The sequence below is a fragment of the Coffea arabica genome, chromosome 11e, assembly GCF_036785885.1.
Source record: "Coffea arabica cultivar ET-39 chromosome 11e, Coffea Arabica ET-39 HiFi, whole genome shotgun sequence".
Classification (NCBI taxonomy): Eukaryota; Viridiplantae; Streptophyta; class Magnoliopsida; order Gentianales; family Rubiaceae; genus Coffea; species Coffea arabica.
The window spans coordinates 58,164,682-58,181,120 of NC_092331.1; the positions used below are offsets into that span (position 1 = coordinate 58,164,682).

At 37.3% G+C, this 16,439-nt stretch overlaps 2 protein-coding genes across 7 annotated transcripts; both read right to left on the reverse strand.

Moving 5' to 3' along the window:
- Positions 1 to 607: 607 nt before the first annotated feature.
- On the reverse strand, positions 608 to 3,577 carry LOC113717836 (uncharacterized). 2 transcript variants are annotated; one of them, XR_011825490.1, is made up of 6 exons: positions 3,188 to 3,577; positions 2,453 to 2,514; positions 2,194 to 2,369; positions 1,542 to 1,650; positions 963 to 1,373; positions 608 to 848 (listed from the first exon to the last, which is right to left on the reverse strand). XR_011825490.1 is itself a non-coding variant. In XM_027242652.2 (5 exons), the coding sequence occupies exons 1-5, from the start codon at positions 3,450 to 3,452 to the stop codon at positions 1,071 to 1,073; spliced, it is 915 nt and encodes a 304-aa protein (XP_027098453.1). In that variant the 5' UTR covers positions 3,453 to 3,577; the 3' UTR covers positions 887 to 1,070. The 2 variants fall into 2 exon arrangements, 1 of the variants encoding a protein (XP_027098453.1); XM_027242652.2 differs by lacking the exon at positions 608 to 848 and having other exon boundaries at positions 887 to 1,373.
- A 447-nt stretch (positions 3,578 to 4,024) lies between these two features.
- On the reverse strand, positions 4,025 to 12,649 carry LOC113719073 (serine/threonine-protein kinase 1). Of its 5 annotated transcripts, none has more exons than XR_003454740.2 (18): positions 11,678 to 12,648; positions 11,181 to 11,269; positions 10,977 to 11,084; positions 10,611 to 10,718; positions 10,014 to 10,104; positions 9,631 to 9,683; positions 9,403 to 9,465; positions 9,211 to 9,255; positions 8,992 to 9,027; positions 8,130 to 8,185; positions 7,726 to 7,807; positions 6,548 to 6,682; positions 6,266 to 6,386; positions 5,846 to 5,999; positions 5,262 to 5,469; positions 4,742 to 4,942; positions 4,529 to 4,633; positions 4,025 to 4,324 (listed from the first exon to the last, which is right to left on the reverse strand). XR_003454740.2 is itself a non-coding variant. In XM_027244087.2 (18 exons), the coding sequence occupies exons 1-18, from the start codon at positions 12,393 to 12,395 to the stop codon at positions 4,225 to 4,227; spliced, it is 2,493 nt and encodes an 830-aa protein (XP_027099888.1). In that variant the 5' UTR covers positions 12,396 to 12,648; the 3' UTR covers positions 4,025 to 4,224. The 5 variants fall into 5 exon arrangements, 2 of the variants coding, with proteins under 2 accessions (XP_027099888.1, XP_027099889.1); XM_027244087.2 differs by having other exon boundaries at positions 4,529 to 4,653; XM_027244088.2 differs by having other exon boundaries at positions 4,529 to 4,614; positions 11,678 to 12,647.
- Positions 12,650 to 16,439: the final 3,790 nt, after the last annotated feature.

Below are 16,439 nucleotides of genomic sequence, written 5' to 3' on the forward strand. Positions count from 1 at the left end.
CAGAACTCAATAAATCTAACGGGCCAAGTACATTGTACTACTCCTCTCTGATGGATGGTCTGTCTTATTTAAAGAAACCAAAGTTTGATAGATGTCAGATGACTAAAGAATTGGTGATGGATAAGAATAAGAGTGAGTGGTCCCTATAAGTCGGGAAGAGGAGCAAGAATATCATCACTTTTGATATTCATTTGATCACGAATTCCAACCTAGCATATGCGGATGCAACATAAGTTTTCCTCGTAGTTTAACTCGCACAAATGTAATTAAGAGTATCAAAATGTGAGTTAGATCACCGACGGGATCTTTTGAATCTTCCTAGGAGTTGATACAGGGAAAGAAACGGTTCACAGGGAAATACTTTTCCGACGTAGCTTTTATAAGATTGAAGAGAAAAGAGGAGAAAACTTGTATGGATAAAGGGAAGTGGATTGGAAGATAATGTGGGGTTTCAAAAAGTAATAGCCGGTAAGAAGCTGGGAGACCAGGAAAAGGAAATATAGGTTTGAAATGAATCTCAAACGTTTGGTATCCTGATGCTGGTAGCTAGATGTCCACTGTCCACCAGACATAAGTGCTGTTATGTTGTTGGTTTCGGGCATCAGAATTCACAAAGATAATATATTAAATATTAAACATGCCAATAATGCTGAGGCATAATCCAATTGCAAGAAAAATGGAAAGTTGAAACAGTAATCGGACAGGGTCCTAGGAAGAAAGACGATTATGTCACCACGAAAGTGGGATACCATTGGCTCGAGACCGGTTGCGCAGAGTAGTGATCTTATCAATTGGGTTTTGGCTGATGAACAGACATGCAACGTAGCTCATGTAAAAAGCAACAGCACCTGAAGCAAATAGAATGACACGAGACAAAGACGACACCTTAGTAAACTCAGTTTCTGCATTTGATTGGTGGGGTAGAAATCAGTGATAAATTTCCACCAGGCTGCAGAAAATACCTCTTTCAGAAACAGTGACAATGTCGCCAAGATCTCATACACGCCAGATTGTGATAACCACTGGGCCATAGACCTAATCTAAGTATAAGCAACAAATGATCTTGTATTTTAGTAATCTAGAAATAGGGTTATGCGCTTGTACATATCATATGGCAGTCTTAATCTCCAATCTTTCTGTTTACGGCTCATTGGCCTGCCTTTAGCTGAAGGGTTTCTATTTTCCTTCACATCAGCCAACTTCCATATACAGCACCCTGAATCCATCTCAATCGATTCTAGCAGGAAAACTCCATTCTTTTCTGGGCATTCCACCTCCAAATTTTCAACATAGCTGACACGCATAGGCATCTCTTTGAACCTATCCAAGTCGTCTGGTACTTTGAGTAGCCGCTCAGCCCCAGGTGAGGAAACCTTAAGGGGGGAAAAAGGAAAAAAGAAACTTAAGCAAATTCGAGTGTATGAACCGATTAGTGTCATGCAAAACAATAACCACAACAATCAGGTGGCCATTTGTAAAATATGAAACACTCGAGGCGATGAAGAACTAAACTATCAGTTGCATTGTTGGTAAGTAATTACATCAAGAGCCAAATCATCTGGGATTTCTCCAGTAGCCCCTACTTCATCTAGCTTTGCCTTGTATTCTTTACTGAAAGATTCAAGCTCCTCGATGCTGGGGCACCCATATCTGAAGATTCAGAGTCAGTTTGAGAGCAAATTTAGGACATCAGACTAGTTGCTTAGGCAGGTAAACTATATTTAAATGATATAATTGAAGCAGCACACACTTTTCCACCATATGATTTCATATAATCCAGAATGTGCTTCCCAAATGATTCAATTATGGACACCACAAGACCACAAAGGAAAAATAAAATAAATCAGATTATAGTAATTAATCCTCTGTTAGTTGTTAAAAAGGAGTGACTATCTTCTCTTGCACCCAACCACATTTAGAGTTAGAAATTAAAAAAAGGAAAGCAATCGCAAAAGGTACACGACTAGAATACTGGGATGAAAACGACTAGTATAACAAAATGATATATATATATATATTGCTTATGCTAAGGGAGGGGAGAGGGATGGAAGGTTATTTATTCATGATTAATACCAGAAATCTGAAGATTGAAAAACTCAACATTACAAAAGCGTTTCTCCAGTCTTCCGTATAAACAACTTCTATGACTTCAAAGTTACCAGAATAAAGTAACAAGCACAAAGCTAATCTTACTCATTTGACAGCTTATCAAGTCTGACGTAGATGTATCCACGCGGTGAGGTCTTCAAGGCAAAGAGCTTCATGTCATCTCCAAACTGCAGCAGCACCTTGTGGGCTATGGAAAGTGCCTTTTCTCCCCAGGGACAATTTTGAAGAACCACTCCACCTCCATCACCACCATCACCAATCTAAATTTTGAACAACCATCACTAACTAAAAGTTACTGTGGGATGGGAATCAAAACCCAACCTTCAAACAGGGTGATACAGACCTTAGGCTCAACCTCCTCTTCTTCTTCCCATAAATCAATTGGTTCAACCTCATCTATATCATCTGCCATTCAACCAAGATTACGCAATACTTGAGCTAACTTCAAACCAGACAACTTTACAAGGCAGGGGAATAGTGAAATATTTGCACATCCTCCAGCCAACAGAAATTTAAGAATGTAGCTGAAGATCCTTCACGTTAGTTACGTGCTTTCAAACCTAGGACTGCCATTACACTAGAGGAATACAGCCTAAGAAATTTTAAGGTCAATACCAAAGCAGCCACAGTGACCACAATATGCAAGAAATGATCCCATTACTGCCCATTTAAACAAATATTATTACATTGCTATTAAATTCTAAGAAGCCGCCACCACAACGTACAACATAAAAAATTCCACTCAGTAAGACTTAAAATGAGTCTCTTACATGAAATCAGTACTACAAAGCATATACCAAGGCAAAAAAGAAAACTTCTTTCTTGATTTTCTGTACATTCCCGTTGTCCTCCCTTTTTCTTCTGATAGAAAGCAATGGGCATTGCCCCAACAAGAAATATACCAAAGCAAACTTTTCTCAACCCAGTTAAGTTTAATCCACGCACATAAAGTTTGACATAGACAATATCTCATACACATGGTGAACTAACGCTTAAACTCAAATCAAACGAGCAGCCACCGGCAAAAAAAAAATAAAAATCAAAAGCTACAATCTTTAATACGAAGAGCTAGGCTCACCATGGTCCTGGGTTTTGATGATTTGAGGGGAACTGCTACTTAGATATCGTCGAGAGATAGAAGTGAAAAGAGAGGTGGGGTCTGAAGAAATTTCACGCTTTTTAACTTTGTTGTAGTAAAAGTTTTGAAGGCCTTGACGTTGAACTTGAAGGACTATCGGCGCCCGTGCTGCAAGATCATGATAATTATGATGAACCGAGGAAAGGGCTCTCGGAGACTTATGCAGCAAGAAAGATGAAATTTTGCTACTGATTTTTCGTCTCATATTTCTGCCTAGCTCTGGTTAGGTTAGGTCACGGAAAATTGCTGCAGTTTCTGCAATTCATTCTCTAGTACGGACAAGAGAGAGTCCAAACCTGCAGGCGCAACCCCCTGCCTTTTGGGTTTCTGTGACCAATTGTTTTTAAATATTTTTTTCCTTTGTTTTTTCATCTTATTTGTTTGGGTAGAATATTATTGAAAATATTATTTAAAATAATTACTGTAATTTTTTTTATTATATGATATCTGTGAAATAAAAAAATAATTAAAAATATAAAAAGTGAATTGAAAAATATATTTAAAATACAAGCAAAATATTAAATAAAATAATTCAGCAATCCAAACACACTACTCATAGCATTTTTTATTTTCATGATCAGTTAAGCTTTACTTCCAAAAGAACATCTCAACAAATTTCACCGTTTTTTGGAAGAAGGAAATGGGGTAATTTGGCTTCTGCCAAATATCTATTCTCTTTAACTCTCTGTGTTAATTATATGTAACAGTAATATGAATCAGAAAAATAAGTAGTACTTATTTAACATTATTTTTTTGCAGAGAGTTGTGGAAATTAGATATCAGAAACGCTAAAATATATTTACATAATAATTCCGGAAAAAATTAATTGAATATACATGGCAGCAGTAAAGCTACAACTCTACAACAGTCTCCGATAGACCAGCAAAATCAGGGGAACACGAAAGAAAGAACATTTCATAACAAAATTTTGCGAGACTCAGAGAGTTGGGACACGACATTGGAATTTCTACTGTCAACTATAATCTCAAAATGGTTCTAAGCGTATCAGAAAGATTCTGGATGGTTTGCTGCTCTTGCGCTGCTTGCATTTCCTGAAGTGGCATATCCTCATAACACCTGAAGCACAACTTGAAGACATCAAAAGAAAAGAAAAGGGGGCAGTAGTCAATATGTATTCTTAATTTTCCCCCACCCCTTCAATTCAATTAGGTTCAGTAACATTTCCCGCATCCCCTTCCAGTTAAGGTCCAGTTTATATTTAAAGAAACCAAAAATGGGGCCCCTTTCCAGACCCAGAGAAATGAAAAAAGAAAGTCATACATCTTGTGGTAAGCTAGGGCCTGAGCGAGATTCATCAGAGTAGGACTCGAAGTTAGTCTCTGGCACACACTAGGAGGTAAGGGTACCTGCAACAGCAGTGAAATACCGTATAGAAGCCAAAGGCACTGTGAGAGAGAGAGAGAGAGTGAAATACCGTATAGAAGCCAAAGGCACAGAAAGAGAGAGAGAAAGAGAGTACGAAAAGATGAGTACCTCAGTTTGTCTATTTCGGCCCTTTTTAGACTGAGCATCACTAGTGAAAAGCTCCTGAATTGCTTCAACAGCTATACTTCCACTATCATCCAGTTTCGGGCCTCCAAGTACATTGTCAGATAAAAGAGCAATAGGCGATATATCTGTTGCCCTAAGAAATGGAATGGGCACAGTGTTGCCAGCTGAATATATTGACCACAGCTACCACAGTAATAAAATCCAAGTGAGCAAGAGCACACGTTTCATGGATCAAAACTAGAACCAAAGAAGGCAGGTTCCTACATAGAAGTTGCATACCAACAAAAGAATGCAGGAGTAGCAAAGAAAAAGTTGTGCAATACTCAAACACAGTGAAGCCTGTTCTAAGAGGCATTTTAAGTCTTGATGACTTTGTGTAGAAACAGATCTGTACAACACTTCACATAGGATAGATTGAAATCCTAGACTAAGGCAAAAAAAAAAAAAAAAGGAAGAATTGTTTATTTAATAATGGATAATAGCCAAGAAGAATAAAATTTACCTTATCTAATGCCTTCCGGCTTACAGTTTCACTCATAAATGAACTGCTGCTCATGCCGGCAGCAGCAACTACAGTTGCTTGGGCACTGCTTTTTGCATCAAGCTTCTGCTCAGGAGGGCCAACGATTGAAAGAGGGAATGCTTGAGAGGGCTGTGCAACAGATATAGATCCTTCAACGGGGGAAGGGACTCTCATTGTGCCACTCGCCCTGGCCACCAAGTTCACAGATTGGGTAAAGAAACTAAATATCTAGGATTTGATTTCCAGGTTCATAAGATACCATAGCTTATAGACATTTGAATTACTACAAGCACAAAACTGCAAGAAGGTAGACTAGAGTCAACATATTCTCATGCTACTCCTAAATGGAAAAAAGACTCTAGAAAGCAGAGGTTCACCCCTTTTTGTCCTTTTTTCTCCACAGAAAGTATTTAGTTCAAGAAAATATCGTCAGGAACATTCAGTTCCAGACAATGAAGAACTTTCTTGATTGGTTTGTCTGTGTGCATGCAAACAAGTTCAAATAAATGAAACAGGAAATTTCTCTATTCCCCATCCTCTTTGTTGGAGGTTTCAAGAATTACCTGGATTCTATAGCTTTGTCTCTGCCGCTACTGATGTATGGACTTCCAATTTGTCCTGAAGCAGGCAAAGGTTCTTCTGCATTAGTCAGAGAGGTACTACGTATGGTTGTCATATCCATTTCACCATCCCGAACTATGACAGTGCCAAAATCACCTGGTCAAAGAGACACCACATAAATGAAGTTAAATCACCCAACTTGAAGCACCTCCATTTATCAGGACAAAGAATCAAGACAAAAATGAGAACACGTGCTACCCATCCTCACAAAGTGCAGCCCCAGAATCAACAACTCACCTATATACAAGTCCATCTTCTCATTAATTATTCTATATACATGGGAGGGTCATGTTCATCGGAGGAGGCATGTAAAAAAAGAGGCAACAAGCAAGATGGTAAACAATAAGATTGTACATAATTACCTTCCATATTTGGTTCCATCCTATCAGCTATAGGTCCCGAAGCTATCCCATTAGCAAAGTTCTGAGGCTTTGATGGGACAGTATCTCCATAGTCTTCATTCAATTTTGGACCACCCAAAGGCTGCAAAAATGGGATTTAATATTGAAATTTTCAAAAGCTTCAAAGAAACATAGTTACAGAGAAAAGAAAAACTTATTAATATGTTTCTGAAACAAAACAAAGAATGGGATAGGATAACAAAACCAATTAGTGAAATAACAAATTTAAGAAATCAGGCATACAGTCTCTCCAGGTAAAGATGTTTCTGGAGTAACAGTTTGAGCTTGCAACGCCATGGATGCCCTGATCTGCCTTGCCTTCTCAATCTTGGGCAGCATTGCAGACGCTCCACTTTTGCATCTTTCAATAAATTTGTGCTGTTGAAAGCAAAAATGGGTAAGACCAAGTTAATCTCAGAATCGAGTATATATTCCACATCAATCAGCAATTAACATGTAAAATAGTGGCCTGCAACAAGTCCCCTGCAACTTTTCTCAATATTTTCTCCACATTTCTCAAGAAATTCCTCTCATTTTTGCAGGAAAAAGGAAAGGACAAGGTAAAAGGGCAGTTGATTATGCCTTGAAGCATGAAGAACCTTGTAAGTGCTACGCATGGTCAATCCTATGAGTTGAGAGAATCGTATCATGTATGCAGCAACAATTATGATACCTACTACTTAATTCTAACAGCACCAATACCTATATTCGTAGTTAATCATGCTCATTGCTTCGATAGGCAAGTTAATTGGCATTGACCATCACTGAGCTAATTTCACATACAACATAATTGCTTTAACTTATCCTAAATTAATTTCATCAAATAGCATTAGTCTGAACTAGGATCACATGAACGGTCCTATTCAAAGCAAACCAAGATAAAGAATTTCCACTACTTCCAATAGCAAAGATAAGCCAACATTCTGCAACATAGCTTCCAGAAGTTTCACTAGAGCACCAGTTTACTAATATTGAGGTTAAAATTGAAGATGTTAATAATGTAATAACTGCAAAATGAAGTGATGAAAATGGACACCAAAGCCCCAAAAATTTGATGTACCCAAGTCATTGTTAAAGCAATTTCAACAGGAAAACAAACAGCGCCAGAAGATGAGTATCGAAGTTGCAGAGCAGACAAGGCTTAGGCAACAGCTACAGGCAGCCTCTAATAGCAAATCAGCTATCACACCAGATTGTGACCTCTTTGTTTTGTTTTAGAAAGCAGGGGGTTTAAATTAGATGATACATAGTGAGAGAGAGCTAAAAAATGCATATTCAAACAATTACTGTAAGTCAAATGGCATCAACTTCTTGCAGTCATCAAGTTCTCAAATCTTTATACAGTAATCAACCCAAAGATCCATAGAAAGGTAAAGAGAAGGGAAACAAATACAAATACTGCACAAATATCCATAGAGCACCTTTAGCATCTCAGCTGCAGTAGGACGAAGCCTTGGATCCTTAGTAAGGCACTTTGCTACAAAGTCATGGAAAACAAGAGACCTGCATCAACAAAATATTTAAGTGTGGATAGTCGTGTGGCATCGCAAAAGGATCTCTGTCAATCACAACCAGTAGCATTCAGATACTAGCTGCACATCCCTATCTAAAAGCAACAAGCACTAGCATGGAGTTTGCCAAGCATCAGGGGAAGTCTAAATTGCTACTAAGTTAATACCTCTAATAAGCGATGAAACTCAGACATTTGATCACAAAGAATAACATTATCAATGCCTAGTTTTTCTTATCTTATCAAGATTAACGAGCTGCATACAGAAGCTCTTTAGAGAAAAACTTTGAATTATGAGAAAGCTAGGAGGCAAACCATTTCTCTTTGTCCTCAAGCATTGGAGCTGGTTCTATCGATATCATAAACAATACCTGTCACAAGAAGAGATAATACTAAACCACCAATAAACTGAGAGCTTAAACAATTCATCAAGAATATAGAGGGCTAGACTGTAATAATTCTCAGGCCCAAATTAGCAAGGTAAATACTAACTGTGAATAACTTATTCTCCAGCACGATGACCATCTTCAAATTCTAATTCAAATAGATTAATAAATTTCAGTGGTAAATGAAGATATGGCAAGTACAGTTACCAACAAAACCCAGTAATCTGTAATCAACCAATTTTTTCTCCTTTGCAACAAAGAATTGACTACCAGCAGGCAAACACACGAGACACAGAGTGCATTAAAAGGGATTCAGCCAATTTGAAAGAGTAAATTAAGATGAGTAATTGGCATGCAAGGGCTAAAAGCAAACTGGGAAAAAACATCAAACTAAAATAGCCCAGTCATTTAATAATAGAACGAACGATCAATCTAATTCAGTAGTCATGTCCATGATTAGAAGAATCCCACTTGCTTAATATGCATAATTTATGGTTTCAGTTGCCTAATATCCCAGATCAGAAAATGCCCCTTTGGATTTTAACTCTTATGCATAGTTTTATGCACCAGAAATTTCCCATCCGGTATGAAAGTAAATGTAAATTTTTAGCCGCGTGTTGAAATGACAAATAGGGCCTGTATATAACAAATTATATATGTGCAAATCCCATTCACTTTCCTTTCCCTGTATATATTATGCTAAAAATGCCTGATACCTTCTCAGGTTAATACCATGGATCAACTCTATAGCTTGGTACACGAAAATAAATGCTTCAAATCAATTGACTAACCCTCATTGGATGAACAGTGGCTCTTGGTGGACAGCCCTGGATGAAAAGGAAAAAAGGAATTACAGCCTGTTAGCTACCATAAACTAATCATCTAATACCATAAAGTTCAACATAAAGGCCAGCTGTTCAACCTTTTTGTCTGTACAACAAGCATGACAGAAACAGGGCAAACATCAAAAATCTAAGAGATATACAACTAGGTAAAACAAACGGATGTACCTCTGCCATTTCTATTGCAGACACTCCCAGAGCCCACACATCAACCTGAAAATAATTTTTTCAAAAAACCCATTAGGTATATTGCTCTGATCCATTTAATAATTCGATGTCAGGAGGCAAAAATTTTTTTTAAAAAAATACAGCTAACTACAGAAACCTATGAAGACGTACATACATTACAGCTATTTATACCTTCCCATCGTAACGACTTTCTTGAATAACTTCAGGAGCCATCCAATGAGGTGTGCCAATAAACTGACAATGAATAAATGTCAGAAGAAAGAACTTCGAATTCGTGAATGAAGTATGATGAAAGGAACAAATCTAGCAGACTAGAAGAATCAGCTAAAGCTTTCTTCTTCTTTCTTGGGTGAAACTTAAAGTATTCTGTCAATAAATCAATGAAGGTAATATTGATACCGTGTTGCGTTTGGACATAGTCCTTGTCAATTGTGCAGCAACTCCAAAATCACCTGGTTGTGTTGCCACAAATTAGGGAAACAATTAAACGACCACAATCACATGCAAAACTTTTTTTTTTTCAAAAAAAGTTAATTTGAATTTTTGCTTTACCTTGTGGTATGCACCCCCTTCCCGTCTGCCGCAACTCCCCCCCCCCCCCAACAAAAAAAAAAAAAGAATTGCAAAAGAGTAGCCTATGTCTAATCCATTGAGTGCGTGGACGATCAAATTAGAAAGAACTAAATAAACAAGCATTCCATCAGAACTAGATGAATAAGGAAAGATTTGAAACCAGTGATCAGTTGGAAGAAACCAATGACATGCAAAAGATGATTACTCACCCAACTTGACCTCTCCCTGTTCAGTCAACAAAACATTACCGCCTTTAATATCTCTATGTACCTTGAAGATCGAGTGCAAATAGGATAGACCCTACATGAGAAGCAACAGAATTTCAAGACACAGAAATAAGAAGAATAAACCAGAAAAAGATCCAGCCAAAAGTGCACAACGAGAAGAGAAACAAGAATGGTGACCGCCTCGAGTGATTGGGAGGTAATGTAACAGTTGAAAGAGGCACAGCAGATAGAGACTAAAAGCAAACTCCAGAATTTGTGTTAAAAAACATAGAATAACACGTAAGAAAACCATGAATATGCATCAAAATATGGTTTGCATAGTATGCAAATGCAGACTAGGATAACACAAAAGAAGAACACAGAATAACACAAAAGAAAACCATGAATATGCATCAAAATATGACTTGCATGGTATGCAAATGCAGAATAGGATAAAATAGGATAAATGCAGACGAACAATAACCAGAAATGAGAGGAAACAGAAGTAAACTACAACTTTCATGATTACATGGGAAACTTGTCTTCAAGAAAAACTATTGATATTTTGACACATGCTACTTAGTTCGTATGCAAAGTTACCTTTAATGCTTCCCTACAAATAAATGCTATTTGATACTCCTCCAAAGATTCATCTGTAACAGTCATCAAGTCAGCAACACTGCCACCTCCACAATACTCCATCACTATCTGTGAACAAGTAAACTTGCCCATGAGACTCCAACAGATAAACTTTTTGTCTACTTGTCCATTTTCAACACAAAGTCAACAACAAAAATAAAACAAAATAAGAGCTTTAAAAAGAATGATGTATATTGGTATTTATAAGAGAAAATAAATAATAGAAATGGAAATACATATGCACAAATACCCAGACACAAACAGATATACCATAGGCATGATAATTCAGTTTAGAAGATCAGTAAGCAAGGATGATATTGTTCTTACCCATAGATACTCTTCTCCTTGATAGCTCCCAAGGTAGCGAACAACGTTAGGATGATTACATTGTTGCAACATCTCAATTTCGCCTCGAATTTCTTCATACCCCTCCTCCTGAAGATATAGATATAGTTCTAAACCTCAATTGCTGGTTTCGCTGAACACACTTAACACTGTACATGAACACTTCAAAATCACAAGAAATCATACCCCTTCACTCAAAGATATTACTTTGATAGCAACCAACTCTGAAGTTTTCTTATCCCGAGCCTTATATACAGCACCATATGATCCCTTCCCTGCAATGCAATTAGCCCAACTCTCAACCTTCTACACCACATAGTCCATAAAAATCAACGAATTTTACCCAACACAAATGCATATTACAAATCAATCTTTAAATGCACGAAACTGGGGGCAAGATTGCGCACTATATAGTCAACAATCAAAAAGCCAACCAGTTCAACGTATATCATCAGCAAATCCATCTTTATCAATTAGAACTAAAAAAAAAAAAAAACTTTGAAAACATACTTAAAAACAAGTACACTATGCTACTAAAGTTCGGATGAGAAAAGCTCCATTTTTTAAATCAAGCTAGAAGGCAATGTACCGTGAAGACATCCGAATTCCAAAAAGACTAACGTAGCCACAAGAATTAACAAATTCAGCTAAACAAGCTCAAAGATGGGATCATCGAAATTTACCAAGCTCATGCAGCAATTCATACTTAGTTGTGGGATCTTCCTTCGTCACACTCTCCGGAATTGAACTTGTGGACACTTTCCCACTTCCATTCCCTCTAAACCGATCCCCACCACCACCCTCCTCCACCGTCCCACCACCACCACCACTGCCACTTTTCCTCTGCCTGCCAAATCCACCACCAATCTCCCCAACCGCCTGCATACTGGCCACTGCCCTACTCATCGTCCCACCTCCACTCCCATTTCCTCCACCGCGGCTCTTCTTCCTCCTCGTCCTCCTCACCACCGTCCCCGATCCCATTTCCTCCTCCTCTTCTTCCTCCTCTTCATCCTCGTCCGCCCCTTTCCTCACCACAAACGTCGAAAAGTTCCCCTCTTCTTCTTCCTCCTCCTCCTCAAATCTCCTCCTATACGACGCCGCATTGTCATTATAATCCCTCTTCTGAGTTCGATCCCAAAATTGAGCCGGCGGACGACTCGCCCTCGAACTGTTCGACGTTTTGACAATCATAGTACCGGAGACAGATGCCCCCTCGTCGTACTGATCATCGTCCGAATTCAAGGTGGGGTCCCCGCCAAAATCTTTAGGTAAGCGTTTAAGTAAAGGAGGAAGTGAATCGTCGTCGTCGACGTCGTCTTTTCGGACCATAGTGGCGTAAATGTCGGACGATGACAAGTTTGCCTTTCTGCTTCGACGAGATGTTGGGGAATCCTCCATTTTTATCTCTTTTACTTTTTCGTTTTCAATAACGATGGAGTGGTAGGGACGGATGTTAAAGTGAATAGCGTGTTGCTAAGAAGAGGCCATTGCGGGCGGAAGCTCAAAATGTTGCTTTCCAACTGTCTGATTCCAACTGACGCTGCCAAAGTTCTATTTCAGTTTGCGACTGATTTAGCCTGTTTGGGAAGCTTTTTGGTATAATTAGTACATTAATGAAGCTATGAGTTTAGGGAGCTAAGCAATCAACTAAAGTTTGGCGGTGTTGATAGGATCGAGTTAAAAGGTGTTTCATAGGTAGGGGTGGGCAAAATTAGCCGCTAATCCGAAAATCCGTCATATCCGATTCGATCCAATCCAAAAATTAGGATATCCGATTTTTATTATTTAATCGGGTCAAAAAAGGGTCGGATACCCGCTAAGATGCGGGGCGGGTTAGGGTCACATAATTAAAAATCCGCGGGTACCCGATCTGCCCCGCATATATATATTTTTTATTTTTATTTTTATACACACACTATAAAATAATAATTTAGAACTAAATAAATAATTTTATTGAACAAATTACATTACAAATATGAGAGACTATAGTTTATTTACAAGATTCATTTGTAGAGGTCATGATCTTATATTTTATAGAAAAAAGTTTAATTAATGTGGAACATATATATTAAAAATTGTGCTACTTATTTCAAACTTTTATTGATTTTGAATTCTTTTAATTTTTTTCCTTTATCTTATATTTTCTTCACATGCTTGTTTCTTGATGGGAAACCTTTTTTTAGAAAAAAATTTTTATTAAATCTTAGATTAATGTGTAAAATATAAAATTAAATTGGTATAAATTATTTTTTTAAAAAAAATTAAATGATAAATGGGGGGCGGGTACCCGCTGACCCGACCCTATCTCAGCGGGTACCCTATAATCGGATACTCGCTGATATGCGGGGCAGGTAAGGATCAAAAAATGGCTGACCTGCAAGGTGCGGGTCGGATCAGCCAAATGGTGAATGAGACGGGTACCCGACCCGCGCTCACCCCTATTCATAGTATATAAGTCGAGTTGAAGTATGTAAGTAATCTTAGTTAAGCTTAACTTGAGTGCGTTTGCTTATATTTTTATTTAAAATTTATATTAAGTGAATTTGATTAGGTTTGATTATTAAACTCAATTGAATTCAAGTTCAAGTAAACCAAATTGAAGTCAAACTCCAACTCGCTCAATCATTATAGGATGGATGAGTTCAATTTTAATTATTTTAACTCAAATTCAGGCTCAACCCAAATGCACCCCTATATAAATTACACTATAATAAAAGACATTTTGAATGATTTTCTTGAATTTCAAGATCGAGCAGCTTGATTTTCGAATTGATTAACTAGCAAACGCTACAAGCTCTTCTTCAATTAAATATGAGTTAACTATCGAGTTACCTTGACATGTTTCAACTTTCTATCTGAAGACTTTGACATGTTTGGTAACAGTCCCATTTTCTTGGGAACTAGAATAAGGATCTGTGCTCTAGTATGAGGGTTTTGACATATTCATCATACAAGCATCCACGAAAAACTGACTCTAACAGAGGGATTTTTCACTTTATTATACAAGCATCCACAAGCACTTTTGGTCTCTTTAGATATTACATTCATCCTAGCAATTGACAATAAAGGCATATGCAAAGAAATGACGGTAAGCAGTTAACCATTTCCAAATCAGCTTGTGATTCCACAAAATCCGACAAACCAGATTTCTGCTAAAGCAATAGAAGATTAAAGCAGTGTGTCTAAAACTGAGAAGTGAGAAGAACATCTACATACTCTACAACTATCCTATCATACTGTATTCAACAGATTGTATCATCCATGAGCTCTGCCATCCTCCTGTAAGTGAGCGTAATACCTGAAAAACCATATCAACATAGAACATAATGTCATGACTTCTTGAACAAAGGTTTCGAGGACTTCCCAGATTCACCTTTAGGAACTGCAAATCCCCCCTTTCGAGAGCACAGATCCTTGTAACATGACAAGAAACTTATACTTTCCGTCACCAAAACAAAGCCAACAGTATCTTGGTAAAACCGGTAAAATCTATCATTCCATGGATAAAACCAAGCAATTAATAGCAAGCATCCATTAACAACATAGATGTCAAGCACACAGGCTCCGGCAAGTAAAGGTGATAGAGGATATAAAAGTTCTTTCACTGGTCTAGCTCCCGGATTCTCCTGCTTCAGACGCATGTACTCTTCTACGCGAGATCCAAAGTACCCCTCAGAAAATACAACTGCAATCAGTGTAAAAACTAGCAGAAATGCCCATTTCCAACCAAAATTGCCCCAAGAAAGGATCCATTGAACAATCAGAGACACACCCAAGTCTAAAATGATGGGCATTGTTGACTTGACCCTGAAAAAAAGCCGGAAAAGATTGATTGTAACCAAAGCACTAAACCATGAATATGGGAAATCCAAGAAACGGCTCCAGAAAATGATCCAACCACTAGCATTAGTTATGACAGCAAGAACCAACCAAATTTCCGTGGAAATAGAAAGGTATTGGCAGTCGCAAGATCCCAACTCTTTCTGGGATTTGTTAACTTCATTGAAGAGATGAAATAACCAAATAGCTACTCCACATATCCAAAGCAAATCAAAGACTAACCCCACTAATCCCATCAGTAATTAGTCAACAAAGTGGACCCAAGATGAGCTAATGGCACGCCTGAGGCCCTAAACAGAAGCCAGAAATCGTTGGTTTCTTAGTCGGTTTCCTCTCAATACGTAATAAAAGACGTGATTTTTACTACACTTTTGGCTATGCAACTTGCTCAGGTAATTTTTTCTGGCTTCAAGTCTTCAATCCCACGAATCTACTCAAAATACCCAGAGAAACCCAGAAATATTTCATGCTCCTTTAGTCGTGACGCCACACGTTAGATAAATGCTCGACTTCCTATGGAATATATTCGTTCAGGAATTTCAACAAACAAATAGTAATCCACGGAAAATACATGAAATTGAGAAAGGCGAAAAAGGGGTTCTGTCCAGTTTGCCACAGAAACTGAAATTTGTGGAACTTTAGGAGGTAGTCAAATGTAACATGGCACGTAAAGAGTTGAGAAAAAAAAAATTTTTGATAAGCAAAATTTTCTTCTCACCGAAGTCCTAACTCCTAGAACTTTTGGTCAAAGGACTTGCATTTGAAGTAGGGCGAGCTCAAAAATTTTCATGAAAAGGGGTTCCACTTAGCAAGGAGAAACAGAGAAAGAGGCAGCGAGAAGCATGGGAAGCCAGATGAGGGTCACATTTTGCTAAAAGATTGCAAATATGGACGAAGAAAGCCAAGAAAGTCCAACAGGAAGGACTTAGGTGTTGATTGGTTTTTAACTGCCAGAAGCAGGAGCTCCAAAATTCTATCAGAAGAGAGTGCTCCGCTCACTGTTCAATCTAACTTGTCGGTTTCGGAAAATGTTCTGCTTTTCTCCCAGTAACATAGTGTAGCGTCACATAGTCGGTAGTAAACTAGTCCCTGTGCTGATATGGATAACTGTACGTGGCGTTTGGCACGGAGAATTGAAATAAATTCGTAATTATTGTTTGGATTACTACTTTTTAAAATTGAGATTTTGGAATCATATATAAAAATTTAAAATTTTTCAATTTCCTAGTAATCTAAAGGATTTTGGACAAAATAAGTCTGATTCTCATTTAGAAACAGGGTCGGTCCCGCTATCCGTTAAAAAATTAATATATAATTATATATAATATCTATTATAATTATAATATTTTATTATAATATTAGTATAATTAGTATAATATATTTATAATAATAAATATATTTATATTTATTATATACACATATATAATATATTAAATAAATATAAATTATAATTATTTAATTAAATATAATTATATTTATATAATGTATATTATACATTTCTTAATATTATATAATAATATATTTATATTATTTATAAATGTATATTATATGTGCATATAATTATAATTATATATTTATACTATAATATTTGTATAATTATAT

Bases quoted from the DNA above. Each gene is read 5' to 3' on its own strand.
- LOC113717836 (XM_027242652.2), bottom strand. From the start codon at position 3,452: ATGAGACGAAAAATCAGTAGCAAAATTTCATCTTTCTTGCTGCATAAG. The intron at 2,515-3,187 runs GTGAGCCTAGCT...GTTGAATGGCAG, and splicing joins CATCAAAACCCAGGACCATG to ATGATATAGATGAGGTTGAA. The intron at 1,651-2,193 runs GTAAGATTAGCT...CTGAATCTTCAG, and splicing joins CTTGATAAGCTGTCAAATGA to ATATGGGTGCCCCAGCATCG.
- LOC113719073 (XM_027244087.2), bottom strand. From the start codon at position 12,395: ATGGAGGATTCCCCAACATCTCGTCGAAGCAGAAAGGCAAACTTGTCA. The intron at 9,466-9,630 runs GTATCAATATTA...ATTCATTGTCAG, and splicing joins CTATGTCCAAACGCAACACG to TTTATTGGCACACCTCATTG. The intron at 7,808-8,129 runs GTTTGCCTCCTA...TTGTTGATGCAG, and splicing joins CTTGAGGACAAAGAGAAATG to GTCTCTTGTTTTCCATGACT.